Consider the following 16,637-nt stretch of genomic DNA (forward strand, 5'->3'; position numbering starts at 1 on the left):
ACAAGACAGGAGAAGATAATTTGAGGAGGAATTTCATCCTTTATTATTTCTATCTATTAAAAGAAAACAGTCTGCTTGTCAACTCTCATGATCCACAGACAAAGAAATGAAGAATTGGGCTCTTATGTTCTCCCTTTATTTAGTGATCCAACTATTTCATCAATCACACTGATCTTAAATTGAAAAAACAAACAAACAAACAAGTATTGAGCCATCCCCTATCCTGCCCTACTAGAAGTAAGTGACACAAATCTGGCCGGAAACTTTAGGGCTCTATGGGAAAGGAATCCTATAGCATACTTCGGAGAAAGAAATGTTTTTGTAAGACCATCTGTATTCATCCATGTCATTGCTCAAAGGAAAATAAAGAGTTTTGTGAAGCAAATCTAGAATGCACAGTAATCCTAACTAACTAGATAAGGAATAACAGTCTGTACACTTAATATATTCAGTTCAAGCATTTATAAATAAGTTTCCACATAGAAAATGGAAGTTTTTTTATGAATTCAGAAAAACTGGGTTCCCAATTCAGACTACCCTATGTGACTTTTGTCATTATCATCTTTTCTGATTCTTACAAAGTAAACCTAATTAAGAACCTCCCTCATTAGTCTTCCAGAAAAATTAACCCAGCTTATGCTAATTACTCCTGCAAAATTTAATAAACTCGTTGAAATGGGAATAGCCTAATGAGGTTTTATTTATTGAACTAAGATAACTCCAAGGAAAAAGGTTAGGACACAAGGATATCCAATGTTTTAATAAAACTACAATTTATTCAATTTCTAAACATGAATTTTATTGCAAACCTTTTAAATTCAAATATGAGTTGCTATATGAATATGCTAAATCAATCTCCACCTTAATCCAATAACTGCAAGTCATTTTTTGCTTTTTACTTTAACAATAATTACCACACATAGCCCTTTACCTCAACGATAATGAAATTTGCTGTTATTAGTTCCTGGTCATCAGCTATTAAACATAACACATTTGACTTTTCCCATGTCTACACAGCCCAGATATCTAGATCATTGGGCACAGCCTGGTTTTTTATAATTCTCAATCAAGCCATTTGGCATTAGGCAGAAATACAACCTGGCAGTCAACTCCAGATGCCCACTTTGTACATTTACAGAAATTTTCCTCCAAACTTGTTTGAAGTGACTTGACAAATTGTCACAATTGTAAAAAGAGTTGGGGTCGTATTTTTCTTACTTTGTCACACGTTATTATAAAAGAAGAAAGTAGAAACACATTTTCTAAATCACAGTATATAACTGCTGATTTTGTTAATTCCACTTTTTTGATACAGTATGCCGACCTGATGTCCCCAAATCACCGGCAGCAAAAAATACAGCCAAAATTTAACACAGAAATAGCTTACCCTGTACCATTGCCGTATGACCAGAAAGCCTCTTCTATCAATCCTATAAATAGTTTTCCTGAATAACCACTGCTAAAAGTCTTTTGACTGATAAAAATAGCACTGTTCTTCCAAAATCTGAAGGACAAGCAAAGGGAACTAAAAATTATTGGTGCCCAAAAGGTGACTGCGTGTTAAACCTATGCTAAATCCTAACACAAGGATTGCCTGTACCCTCAGCTCTATAATTGCACATTGTATGCATCTTGTAAAAACAGTTACTATTGCTACTGAATGCAGGCCCCATAACCTATTTTTACAAAATATGCAGGGATTCGCATCCATAAATCTGAAAGCAAATCAAACCCTAAGCACGTAACACAGATATTATGCAATCGGTAATACAGAATCAAATTGGAAACTATGAAATTCAAACACGGTTGTCATCATTTTTTTTTCCTTTGCAGCAATTTTATGGAATTGAAAAATCTTTTCTATTTTGCCCTTCCTTGTGTAAGTTCTTTTCCTGTTGTTATTCTCTTCGTTTGTTGTTAAAAATGGAAGTTTCACATATCAGCACAGACAGGACTGGAGCTTTTAAAACCTTTGGCAGACTGAAGGACAAATAAATTCTGAAAACTCAGATGCAAATAAAAATAGCTAAATGGGGTTGTGCATATCAGCTGGCATCACTGCTTGAAAAGACGGTTCATGGGAGACAGTGGCAACAGCCAGCAAATAAACATATGTTGGGACTCATGCAGATACCCTGGGTTTCAGCCGTTTTTCAAGTACTCCTCTCTTAAGAGACCAAGATTGGCTAAGACCGTTTTCTACTTTGTCAAACCAAAAAAGAAAAAATGAAAAGGATAAATGTCATGAATAATATCTCTAAAGCCACCGACAGTATAAAGTGCATACTTATTTTGCCTAAATTGTTTGAACTACCCCAGCCAAGGAAAGGTTTTAAGTACCCTACTGGGACAGATGCAAGGCGGCAACAATAGAAGCCACACTAATGCAATCCAGGTAACACAATCCTGTTTCAAAAACACGGGCCGGGCTAATTACAGCGCTGCTGAGTCAAGTTTCTTATGCCATCGCAACCCACAGAAACAGGTCAAAATCAAATGTTATTCAAACCACAGTCATATCAACCTTCTATATCAGAGTCACGGCTTAAAACCAAACGAAGAACTTAAAAGCTTAACCCATTCAAAAGCAAAAAAAAGTGTTTTCATTGCGGATGGCAAAGTAAGGTTCTTCTCATCATCTGAACCAAAAGAAACTGTGTGGCAGAACCGAATGTTGATAGTTTCAAAGTTTGGGGGAATATTTGGGCTGGTCCTTTGATCAGAACACTTTCTTTTTGATAGAAAAGTAAAATCTGCTTAAAATAACAAATGGCATTTTGAAGAGAGGTATTTAAGTGAAACAAACAACATAAAGGTTATATTTATTTTTTATCTTATTCATTTAAAGATTTATCTGCCATTGCAGAAAAAAGAAATTACATAATGGCATGTCTGCTTTTGTAGATAAACATGCTATGCTAATTCCATAGGCAGCACACAACTTCATTACACACTAAACCATTGATGTTTTTAACTTTGAATCAAAGATATTAATCCTCACGTATCAAGCAAAGATATATGTCTTTGGTGAGTATTAGTGAAAGATATTTAGTTAAAATATCTGATTGAAATGTAAGTTTTATAAAGCTACTTGGCAATCAAAATTGGGTTTAAGCCTGAAGAATCACATAAGTCAAAATCAACAACCAATGTTTTGTCACAAATTACAATAAAGCAAACACTTTTTCAGTCAACTGAAAAATGACAGAGCAAGCCTCCAAAAAGTAAAGAATTGCAAAGACAGATGGGTGGGTGGGGCAGGGGGGAGGTGTCAAAAATCATTATTACCAAACCCCCAAAGGGACTTTTGTTCAGCTGTTGATTTCCTCAATGAGGGATCAGTCAGTCTTACCTGTAAGACTCTTCCAGCTAACGGAGGGTGCTAGCTCTTGTCCTAGCTGACAACTGACAGTATCTATAAACCTTGAGGCCATTTAACTCCCAATGAGTAATGCTATGTAACAAATGGTTTATCATACATGTTTCCATACAATGAATTTCAATAATTAAAATGTAAAACGAATATTTGGAATGCAACTTTGCATAATCTGTGCACACACTGACTCAAAATTGCGCCGAACAACTAAAACAGATTTATTGTTCTACAGTGATTTACTTGGTCATGTCAGATTAGTAATATGGATCTGTTTAAAAACACAATAATTAAGACAAGCAGGATAAATTAATCAACTACAAGGCAGCATGAGCTACAATCAAACACGGGAAATTACTGTAGAAAATCCTGGTTCACAGATCTCTTTAAAACTGCTTTTATGCATAAATAAAACCTTAAAATGTAGATGGATTGCGTCCAACAGAACTACTGTAGCTAAAAGTGATAATGATTCAAACATTTTTCAAATAAAAGTTAAATATTTATAAGCACCCAACCACATTTCATAAATCACAAACTATTATTATTTTATTTCTGAAGCTTCCTGGCACAGCGCGAGGATTGAGCCACAGAAAGTCAAGAAAGAAGAAAATATGCCTTTAGGAGCGTGAATCAGACACAAAACTGGAGCAATCCAAGAAAACAGGCCTCCAAAGAACATTCCATATGGCTTTCCCAGGAATCGCAATAGCTCGGCGCAGCTGAAGTCATGACCAACAGGCAAATTTCGGCCACATGCCTTCCTAACCCTCACCCATGAGCCGCGCAAGGCAGGTGTTTCATTATAATGAGGAAAAAGAACTGAGAGAAAGTAGAGCGGTCCCTACCTGTCAATTATCACTGGATCTGAGGGAGTCTCATTTCGGTTGCCACAGCTTTTCTTGTCACAACAGCGGCTATGGAGCAAAAGCAAGAGGATTTAGTACAACCATTACCATGTAAAATCATCATTTAGGCAGACAGAAGGTTCAAATTGCTGGGTTGCAAATGCTAGAATTACCACAAAGCCATACCTGGCAATCAACGGATCCCTGAGACAGAACGTTCTATTTGGGTCACCTATGGGTTAATGGCCAGGATTAACCTCTCCCTGCACAAAGGAGGGAGGGAGAGGGACTCCCACGGAGCGAGGACTGACAGCCCTAAGATGGGGTCTTCCCATCACTGCCCGCAGGACTGGAAGAGTTCACTGTGAAATGCATTATTATTACATCTACCCAATGAGAATATTCAGGGTTGTGGGTGGCTTAAACACTCTTCCCTCAAGATCACACTAATTGTGTGGAACGCGTCAATAATGAGGTATGAGTGATTTCTCCCCCTCCAGTCATTTTGTATTAAATGGATTCCTTTTTCTTCTCCTTCCTCTTTTATGGGAGACGTTTCCTTCAACCACAACCTTCCCCAAATCCTAAAACTATAACTGTTTGCTTTTGAACCATGTTCAGAATGTAAGAATAAAAGTACAACACAATAATTAAGACAAAGAGGCAAGATAAAAGAAAACAGAGATCCACACATCCTCTGGCTTTTGTGCCCTGCTCTGGCCACTGTGCAAGTTTCCTGGAAGCATTTAGGACAGTTGCTCCAAAGCCTGGCAAAAGCCTGACAATGGACGCTCTTTATTAGGTCAGAGAAAAGGCAGACGTGGGCAAGAAAAGCACCTACTATCAAAATCCCACCCCACGTGTGACCTTAAAGTTGACAGTTTTTTCTTAAACTGAGATGCTTCTAAAAAGTGAAAAAATTAGGGTTTTTGAAAACTACCCATGGTCAATGGAAATCCGTCCATCTGAGACTTGTTTGCAAATAAGAAATGTGTCCACTGGCCAGTCTATACCCAAGGGCACACTATAAAAGCACGTATTTGATCAGTCAACGAGGTGAGGGAGTTATCCAAGCATTATACATCGCCTTGCACCACAAATAAAATATGCACTTTTCTCCCTCTCGCTTACACAAGCACGCACGCACACACACAAACATACACACAGACTCATTCGACTTAGTGAATCATAGAGCCTAAATTTAGAAGGCTGCTAGAGAGAAACAAACACTGAACTTCATTTTCAGGACCCAGAAATATTACGCCTGCACAGGGAGTCTTTCAGCAAAGTTAGGAAGTCTCTCTTTTGGCTGTAACTATATCTCTGAAAAGAGAATCAGCTTCCATATTTGGTGCTCATTCTATTTGCTTCTCGTATCTTCAGAAAACAACAGCAAGAATTGTATCTCCTTTGTCAAAACCCCAGCTAAAAAACCACGCCACTCCCTTAAGGGCCTTTCCTTTTCTGATTCAGAGGAAACTATTTCCTCCAGGCCTGAGTTCTGCTATACTAGTACCTTGAGGATAGAAAGCCCAAAGGATCCCAATACCTAAAATGAAGAAACAAGGGAATGAGAAGTATAGTCGTTGAAATGCATACAAAAAAATAATAATAATAATAATTTACAAACTAAACTCCATCCTCCCTGAACTCTACTCCCTTGCACCTACATCTCAAGGGCTTTGCCAGAAGAGCACAGTGGTTAAGCACACCGACTCTGGAATCCGAGCGGCTTGTGGCAGCTGGAGCAAGGTATTCCACCTCCTGGAGTCTTAGTTTCCTCAGGTGTAAAATGGGGCGATTGTGGTACCCACCCATAAGTGTGAGGGCTCAGGTCTCCAAAAGCAGCCCATGGACAGAGCCCAGGTCTTTACCCAGGGATAAAAGCAATGCATGGGAAGGCCTATTTCTCCTTTCTATTTTCCATTTGTTCCTTTCTTTTTCAAAACAGCGACTGGGCAAATCCCCATTGGTCAAACCCTCACCATTGTCCTGCCTGGACTGAATGCCTTCCAGGGACTCTTCCAACTCACCTGATGATAATTTCAGACTAGAATCTACATCTCAAGACAACCTGATTCTCTCCCTCCTCGCTGTCATCACCCTCATCCAAGTCACTTTCACTTCTCGCTTTAACTCCTGCAGTGGCCTCCCACCTGGTCTCTCTGTCTCTACTCTTCACCCCCCATGACAGCCAGAGTGATCTTTTCAAAATGTCAATTGGACTGTGTAACTTCACCGCCCAAGACCTTTTAATGGCTTCCCACCGCACTGAGAATACATCTATGGCCAGACCACCTCCCAGTCTCCTGTCACTCTCCTCCAACTTGCCAAGCTGCAGCCTCACTGGCCAATTTCAATCTCTCTAATGGGCCACGCTCAGTCTGACCTCAGGCCCAGGTCCGGGCAGGCCTCCGGGCCTGGACCGCTCCTCATCCAAGCCCTTCCTAGTTAGCCAGCCTCTACCCCCTCTTTGGGCCTCAGCCTCTAGGCTCCTTCCTTCCTCAGAGAAGCTGGCCCTGACACTTGATAGGTTCCTCTGGTTTTTCCTTTCAGGGCATGAAACACAAAGCAAATTATATACTTACATATATATTTGCATATTTTTTTGTCACTGTCTCCTCCCACCCCCTCCCCTACTAACTCATATGCTTCATAAAGGAACACACTGTCAATTTTATTTACCTAATGAGTAGCATAAGGCCTGGGACAGAATAGAGAAGCTCAAATATTGGTTGGTGGATTGGATGACTTCATGAATGAATGTCATGTACTGGGGAAAATACAATCCAAGAAAACAGGAAGGTAGCAGATAGAGGAAGCCAAGCTGACCCTCTGAGCAGACACTGCTGAGGAAAGGAACGTTCACCTCCACCCCACCCCATACGCCAGACCACCTCCCCAAGCAAGGGCCACACTAGGCCTGAGATTTGCCCTGTGCCTTAAGCACTCTCTTCATCCCCTTAAAATAAAAATGCCCTGGAGTGCAGCCAGCTGAATCGAAGCACAGCCTAAGTGAGAACAACCCCTCTCTGCTGTGCCCCCAAGGGACCCAGGGAAAAAAGCAGATGCGAAGCACAGAAGTGTAGAAGGACTAATAGAATAGGAATAAAATAGGGATAATGAAGAAAGGAAAACAGACTAAAGGGCTGGAGGTCATTTATCATTTACAAAACCTTATACAAAGTATGAAAAATAGCCCAACAGGTTCCCTGCCTCTCAAGTCATGTCACTGCATCACATAGTCATCACCCCCAAAACGGGATTCTTGGGCTCTGCTCTGCGTCTGGGGTGGCAACAAAACAGTGTCTACAGTTTAAGCCCACTTTTAAAATATATCCATATACACATATACATATATGTGTGTGTACATATATACATGTAAATATGGAACTGTGTGCAGCATTAAAAAGAACGAAGGTGGGTTTGTACACACCATCACGGAAAGAAGTCTACATCATATTATGACCTGAGAAAGCCAAGCTGCAGAATAGTATGTACGGTATGGTCCTACTTCTAGGAGAAAAAAAGGAAAGACTGAGAGAGAGGGAGGGAGTGAGGGGAAGAGACAAATAGTTTCACAAGCCAGTTCATACCCTCACTTCACTCAAATTTCTGCACAAAGTGACAGCCTGCATAAAGCCCTTCCCTGACTACCCCCAGAGCTCTCTAGCCCCTCATCCTGCTTCACTTTTCTTCCTAGCACTCATCACATTATATTTTATATTTGTCTTCTTATTTATTGTCTGTCTTTGAGTACAAGGGCCTTAGACTGTTCTGTTCATCCCTGAGTCCCCAGCAACTAGAACAGACTGCAGCACACAGTAGGCCCTCTGGAAGTATTTTTCGAATGAATGACTAGAAACTTCAAAGAAATAGCCTATAAGGAGTGGAATAAGTGGGGAAGTATAGAGGATATATATTTTGTTTCTGTACTCCTGCAGTCTTCTGCTTTGTATTGTAATATTATTTTCCTATTAAAAGACTAAAAATCAACTGCAAATTGGGGAAGGAAGGTCTTCCTTTAGGCTGAGCTGGCATCTAAGCCCCTGAAGCTCCCTAGTTCTAGCCCAGAGCCAAGCAGAGCAAGGACCTGTCTTCCTTCCCTGTGATGGTCTTTCTTGCCTTCTCTTTCCTCCCTTCTCCAAGCTGAACTGCTCCCTATGTCCCTCTACTGAACTCAGAAGGACTGAGAAAGGTGGGTACCAACCACCACTGTACACAAGGCAGGCATTAAGCAAGAGGACAGAATGAAGGGAGAACAGATTCACTTGTGTTTAAGGCAGGAGAGGTCTTGGGCTGAAACAATACAGTACATGGAACAACAGATGCAAAAGCACTTCAAGGGAAAAGTTACCAGGTTAACAGAAGAAATTACAGTGCTAATCATGTCCTCATTACTGTGTGACTGATGGATCTTCATCCCTTCAAATGCTGTTCTTTAGACTCCTACTGTGTTTGTCAGGCACTGCACCAGGCACAGACCTGGCATTTGCTTCCTAAAGCAGGAATCTGTCAGGGGGCTCGGAGTCTCCTCATTTGCTTTGTCACAGAGCTGGATTCCCACTACTTCACATCCCTTCGCAACCTGCAACCCAAGTGGCAGGAGAGCAATGTGGCCCATCACTGGAGTGGGGACCCAGCACCTGGTGTCCTACGTACACTGTGGACTCAAAACAGCAGCCCTTTCCCCAGCAAGATCGTGCATCCCTCAGACAAGCTAGTCCAGGGAAAAGCAAGCTTGTGAGTTTCTTCCTTAGCAGCATGACACAGGTGGCATCTCTCTAGTGCACTGACACATGGCTTCATAAATCATGGCAAGAAACATATACTTGTTTCCTGGTCATGAGGCCTGCAGATCCTCATCTTAGGGACATGGGACTTCTTCCCATAAGTAGAGGCTCTCTCAAGTGGAGGAAAGCAACAGCTCCATCTCTAAGCTTTACAACAAAAAGCAAGATTATCTTACCCATTTAGCCAAAGTGGCTAGAGAATGAGATATATGAGTTATCTGAATAGTCTGATTAATAGTAATAAGCTCATTCTTTCCCTCAGTTAACCAACATAAGTTTTTCCATTCTTTAAAAAAAGGCACACTCCTTCTTTTCTCTTGAGTTGGTTTCTTCACTGTCCAGCTGTCCCCTTGCCAGAGTTGCCGTCACTCCTTGCCACCTGAACCCCATAAAAGCTGGCTTCTGGGCCTCAGCGCCAACTTGAATGTCCTCTCTTGAAGTTCACCAGTGACTTTCTGGTGCTTTTCTCAGTATTCAGGTTTATCTGGATCTCCCTACACTTACTACATGGATGGCTCCCTGTCTTTGAAACACCCTCCTTTTATTTCTAGGCTCTGTATGCTCAAGGTTCTTTTTCCTAATTCTCGAACACACTAAATAAGATGGTTGCCCAAGAACGTATCCATGGCCTCTTCTCTTTCTATTCACCCATCCTTGTCAATCCCATGTAAGCCCATAGCTTTACCTTGCACCTTTGAGAAAAGACCTCAGAAGTTGGTTATCCTTCGCCCTGACTCTCTGCCCAGCTCCAGGCCAAAGGCCCACCATCTGCAGACCTCTCCCCAGAGAAATCCTGCCTGAACTGCCAACAAATGGACCAAAACGCTCCTTCATGCACCCTCTAAAATCCAGGTCCTGTCTCACCTTCCTCCCAATCCCTGCAGCTAAAACCCACCGGCAAGTATGTCCTCCTTTCTCTGAGCAGCTGTGGTCCTTGGCCTCACCTCTTATCCCTGTCTACCCTTTCTACAGTGCTGTCTAGTTATCTGTTTTATGGGTCTCATTCTCCCAGGCTAACCTGTCAGCTCTCCTACTATAGGGGCCAGTCCTCTTTGGCTCTTCATTCCACTGTGCTTTGCACATAGCTCGTGCTAAAATAATGAATGAAAATATACTTAACAGCACACCTAGAATGAACAAAGCATGTTAACATTTTAGTAGACACTTCCCTTCCTTTCAATATTCTCTTACCATCTTTCCCTTTGAGCAACTCTGTGCCAGGTACTTAACTAGGCACTGCAGATGTTGCTACTACTGCTCCCACTACTTCCACTGCTTCTATTAATATCAATACTGATACTACTGCTGCTACTATTAATAATGACAATAGACATTCGGCACTTACTATGTGTCAGGTACCATGATAAGCATTTATCGGGATTACAGCATTTAATCTTAACAACCACCCTATGAGAGAAGCAATAGTTTCTCCCCATTTCACACATGGGCAACTAAAGCAGAGAGGAAAACTGGGTGACTTCTTTGTCTTCAAGGAGCTCTTAGTCCAGCAAAGAAAGACAGGCCTTGGACACACAATTACAATGTGCTGCATGCTATGAAGGAAAAGCGCAGGATATCACAGGAATGCATAATAAGGGGACCTCGTTCAGGCCAACAGCCGGGGATGCTTAAGTGGGAATCTGAAGGAAAAAATGAGAATAAACCAGCCAAAGAGGAAGGAAGAACAAGCCATATCAAGGGACCAGGCTAGCCCTGGGAGCTCATGGTCCACAATGTTAGGCACTGACAGTGGGAAAAAAATGCCTTCCTAAATACGGCACCCATCCCCTGCAATTGTCCTGTTCACTGGAAAGGGAGAAAATCTGCTTTGCCCTGCCTGGGGGGGCTGGGAACTAGACTCACCTACCAAGCAGAGTTCCTATTTTCCATTCACATTTTAAACACAGGATGTGGAGATGCATTTATAAACAAATGCTTTGTGGAATGAATCCTGCTTTTAAAAATCCTTCATGGGGCCATACTTTTTAAGAGCTTAATCACCAAGTATTAGCAAAATGTAATAATGATGATTGGTATAATAAATTCCAGTTTACAAAAATGCAGAACCTCTCCCAGAATTCCATGGAAAGAGTTCTATGCCATCAAGTCAAAGGGGTTTTGTCTCAAAGAGAGACAATAATAACAATCTCATGGCAGTAAGTCCTTGAGACAGCTCATGCAATAGGGTTACCCTCTCAACAGAACAAAACTGATTTTTTTAAAATTTGTAGCCACCTAATACACAATTGCCTGGTGTTTATTTTTTTATTTTTCTTTTTTCTTTGATGACAACAAAACAGAATCATCCCAAGCCCTTTCCTGTCGATCTAAATTCTCTGTGTCTCCTTCATCTGTAGCTCCAACATACTATAAATATACCTCTCTTGTGACATAAACACAAAGTTTTATTGTGCCGTTAGCCTTGATAGAAAGCACTGCAGAAAGTTGTTTAGAAATTAAATATCTAAAACAACCTATTTTAAAATCCAGGGCCCTCACTATTTCATGTCTGCAGTGAAGAAATTTCATCTTGGGGAGAGCAAGCTGTCTTTCACACCATATGGTTAATGGTGGTGCATAGCAATTAGCCAGGCTGATTAATGGTGAACAGACTCTAATTTTATGCTTATAATTGAGCCTGCATTTGCACCCCTGGTGCAAATTCAGCACATCCCAACTTCCACTTACAACCGGCAAGAAATCAAGAGAAATAGGATGGTGTGGAAAGTGAGAATTTTTTTCCTAAAGCCCCCTAAAGAGCATCAGATTTGCAATTTAAAAGACTGTTAGCCACACAATAGATGACAGGCTTGTGTAATAGGGTCATGGCGGCCTGGTAAACAAACAGTACCCCTTACACATCTATAGGCAGCCAGGAAAACCATCATCTGTAACATTAGTAGGATGACATTTTGAATATGGCTCTTCCCTCTTAGCCATGCAGTACAAACATCATTTGCCTTCAGTGGCTTGAGAATTTTATTTTTTGCTATTTTTATGTTTCTAAAAAATAGAAAGAACATCAGCAGTAAAGCACATCAACCAGCATCATAACGTACTTTGGACCAATGAATTTTAAGAACAAGAAAAATATAAATTGCATTAACAGAGTGTAGGCTTGTGTGTGAAAGGCATAATATAGCTTAAGTATTTTAAGAATAATTTCTAGCATAGTCCAAACAAGTACAGATATGAGATACAAATCTATGATTTATAGATAATAGTTGGCCTATTGGTTGAGATCCATCTTCCTGTCTCCTGTTTGCTGGAATCACATGGAACAGAATACGGAAAATTCATTCTAACAACATGCTAATTGTGGGAAGATAAAATAGAGATATGGCTGGAAAAATAGTAATACGAAGGAGGTCATTTTTTTAATGCTTTTCAAAATGATTTTACTCATTTTATTCTGAAGAGTGCAGCTCAGCTTTAGCTGTGCAATTGTTGTATACAGTATAACACTAATTGTGCCTAATAATATCTTCTAAGAAATCCATGACCATAGTTTTGGATTTTGTTGCTGCTTTAGAGTTAGAGAAAAGCAACCTGTTTTCGGAACAATTAACAAGTTTTACAAATCACTAAAGTGAAAACTTGTGAAACTCCTGTATATTTTAGAATAATATATTAGTATGTTTTTTAAAAAGGAGAAAAAGAAATTTTTACATACATACATATTATAGATACAGAAGAAGTTACTACTTGGGACTTCACTAAGGAAACACATTAATCTCTTTTCTATTTTATTTCCACCTGTAGAGTTTTCAGATTGCTTTCCCCACAAGCCCGTGGGCAGCAAATAAACCCACCCATGCCGAAGAAGCAGGTGAAAGTCCTAAATGGTTTGGTCAGTAAGAGTCAGGAGACAAGCATGCTTTGTGCCAGGAGAGCCTGCGTGGCTAACAAAGCAATTAGTAGCCCTTCCCTGATGCAGAGTGTCATCGTCATGCTTTATCCAATTACTCAGAATATATCAGAAGCAAAGTGCCAGTGTTATTTTATGAAGAATTAGAATCCTAAACTGCAAGTTAAAAGGCTGTTCTCTGGTTTACTCTCTCCCATGTGGAGGGCTGGCTGAGGCCATGGAAGTGAATGTGGTCTGCTTGCCTGGTTTCAAACGTAGCTTCAGACAAAAATAAAGATACTCATTTGTGGACCACATGAATGTTTATACCTTTCAGTGAGTCATCTTTGCCATCCTTCCAAAAGCTCGCTACATTTAAGAAATGTTAGCTACATTGTCATAGTTATATAAAAGGTAACTAAGATTAAGAGATCAGATGTGGGGTTGGTGTGGGGAGGAATGATGCCTATGTACGGATGGTCACATTTTTAAGTGGAAGAATTAAAAAGCAGAACTATAACTTTCAAGTCTTATCCAAACAGAGGTTTCTGCTGATATCAATAGAACTCTTATTTTACTAGCAATGCAGTTGAGCACATATATTAACACTAAAAGGGTTATATTGTATTTTACTCGATTGAAAGGAAAACGGGGCAGGCACTGCTTTGTGCCCATTAACAATGTGATATCAAAATGGAAACGTATGTCTTTTAGGATGAAATCTAATAAATAATTGAGAACCACTGTGATGCCTGACACTTTACTACCAAATACTCACATCTAACACTTTTTAGATTGTCTAACAGAAGATAAACATATACCCAAAAATAGACCTGAATTCACCTAGATTTGAGATACAAATTCATCTTCTCTTTTCTAATTAAAGGGAAAGAACAAGGTATTTCTTACCTGCACATGATTTCGTGTGTAAGCAAGACTCGGCACATTTCTGGGTTCTTGTCTTGGCCTTCATACACTATGGCCTGTAAACAAAGGCACGATTTGAGCTAAGAATGGAACCAAGTAGCAGAGGACAAACTACCACAGTCGAGTTCTTGACCATTCACCACCGCGGCAAGGCCAATTAGCTTTCAGAGCCAAAGGCCTCACTGGGCTGATTGTTTTAAGACAGCTGTTAAGGATCAACCCAAATTGAGTGGAAGGGGATATGTTCCTCTTTGTCCCATCAACCACCTTATTATAACACACATCTTTGGATCCTTGTATGAGATGGGCTTCTGTCGTCAAGACAACCACAATTCTCTCTTCAATTCAGAATAAAAATAAATCTAATCAATGGGGAAGGAAAAACCCAGAAGGCTTAGCAGATTGAGATACTAGTGATTTAAAATATAGAAAAGCACATGGATTTTATTTTTAAATGATTCGTATTTGTCGCCTCATTTTACTACTTCCAACTCCAACATGTAATATTCTAGAGGTAAGTAGTAGAAAACAAGTGAGGGTATGGTTAATGAGTCCACTCACTGTCTTGAGATGATTCATCAATCAGGGGAAATCCTTCCTGCCTACAGGTTGAAAACATGTGCTCTCTGGGGTGTATAACCACCCAAACAGTAATACTCGCCCGCATATGCTGGGGGAAGGGCAGGGTTGGGGCGGGGGGAGTTAAGCCATAGTTATCTCCCTCAACTAAGAAGAATTACATCTGACTCTTAAAATTTGTTGGAGTCCCAAACCACCTCACCAGCCAAGATGTTTTTGTCTGTTTTTAGTAATATGTGTACAAACATTTTCCTTAAGGTCACCAGGAAGTTTCCTTGAGACCTCTGTTTACTGGAAGATCTACATGTTAACACCTGGGCCAAAGAAAAGCTCACAGCTATGGGTAGAGCAGTGCTCTGCATGGGGATACATTTTAACTAACTTAACAATGTAGCACTGCATAGTACTAATATAACACAGCTTCAAATTGTTAACAAAATTACTTTCACACATTCAGATAACTCTCAATTTCTTGGTGATGAAACTACTTAAATTAACCAGAGACTTTTTAGGATACACAGAAACTGCAGTAACTAACTTATAGTTGGCTGGAATGTGCTTGTTTATGAACCTGAGACTTTTAGAACTGTAAATGATGGAGGACAGCTTATGACACTATGCGTGCAGACCTTCAGAGCAGGCTCTGACTTTGTTACCTAACTCCATTACAAAACAAAAATTGCAACAAATTAAAAAATGACAAAAAGTACCTGCATAAGGAGAAAACATTTCTCTACCATTGGCCCATCAAAAGCATTTTTATGGTTAGCCTGTTATAACCCTATATTTTTTAATGTTTTATTTTGCCATAATTTTAGATGTACAGAAAAATAGTAAGGATATATAAAGAATTCCAAGATACTCTTTACCCAGATGCCTCAAGTGTTTACATTTTAGTAAATTTGTTTTATTCTTCTTTCTTTCTCTATTTTCTTTTCCTGAACCATTTATTAGTTAACTGCAGACGTGCCCTAAATACTTCAATATGTATTTCCTTAAAACAAGGAATTATCTTACATAACCATAGCACAATTATCTGAATCACAAAATTAACATTGATACAATACAATAATCTAATGTAAACATCTGAGACTCACCAAATACTCAATAATGTCTTTTATAGCAAACAACAACAAAACCAATACCAATCACTGCATTCAGTTGTCATATCTCCTTCAATAAGGAATATTCCTGAGTCTTTGTATTTCATGACATTGACATTTTTGAAGAATATAGGCCAGTTATTTTTTAGAACATCCTCAATTTGGGTTTGTCTAATGTTTCCTCAGACTTAGACTAAAGTTATGTAATTCAGGGCCGGAATACCACAGACATGACGCTGAGTTCTTCTCCCTGTATCACATCACACTGTCAACTAGTTCCACTAATGCCAGTGAACTCTGACCATTTGGTTAAGGGGGTGCCTGCCACCCATCAGAGAGCACAGCCAGATTTGTGTACTGTAAAGTTACTACTTCACTTTAAGTAATTCATAACTATCCTCTGGGGAAATCATCTAGATTATGTTAACATCATATTATGACTTAAATTTTCACCCATTAGTTTTAGCATGCACTGATGATGCGTTCCTGCAATCTTAAAAGACCTTTTAAATACCCAGGAAGTTGCTTTACTCGAGAAAATGCATTAAGTAAATTGAAAATGTTTTAAAAACCAAAACTTATATCTGCCTGCTTTATTTACTGCAATCACTGCTTTAAAAAATCAAAGAAACACTGTAAATAACTGATTAGATCTCATACATGGTGCTAAAAAATTCTATTATGCATTTCTGAGAAATCCTATTACCACTACATGTTTTGTGTGTTCTCTTAATACCCCTGAAAACCTGTTTCAACTTTAGTTTTCTGTCATGCTAAACTAATACAAATAACTTGGTGAATAAAATTCACAGGTATTAATGGGGTTTTCCTTCCTGTTTAAAAAAAAATTGGTTTTGGGAGGAGAAAGGAGTATCAATTACATCAGACCTTCTCATTTTGACTCTTTCTAGATAATACCAATATTATTTTTTACTGAGGCTGCTGGTTCCACTGAAATCAGTGGGCCCATGATGATACTCAATTAAAGATATGCTGCAGTGAAAATATGTTGATGCCCCCCCTCAAACAGTAGATGACCCATGGTCTCCCAGGTATTCCATGTTTTTGTCTTTGGTGACTGAACATTATTTGTCGAAGGCCCAGGGCCTCCATAATACATCTCTACCAAATGTCAACCTGCCACTTCGCTTCTGGCAGCAGAGTCAA

At 39.8% G+C, this 16,637-nt stretch overlaps 1 protein-coding gene across 1 annotated transcript in view; it reads right to left on the bottom strand.

Annotated features, from left to right (window-relative positions):
* Positions 1 to 16,637, bottom strand: part of EBF1 (EBF transcription factor 1) — a 392,957-nt gene that overhangs the window by 364,744 nt on the left and 11,576 nt on the right. The window contains 2 exon segments of the mRNA XM_036848092.1: positions 4,222 to 4,290; positions 13,771 to 13,844. Of these exon segments, the coding sequence (XP_036703987.1) occupies positions 4,222 to 4,290; positions 13,771 to 13,844 (143 nt within the window).

The sequence above is a fragment of the Balaenoptera musculus genome, chromosome 3, assembly GCF_009873245.2.
Source record: "Balaenoptera musculus isolate JJ_BM4_2016_0621 chromosome 3, mBalMus1.pri.v3, whole genome shotgun sequence".
Lineage (NCBI taxonomy): Eukaryota > Metazoa > Chordata > Mammalia > Artiodactyla > Balaenopteridae > Balaenoptera > Balaenoptera musculus.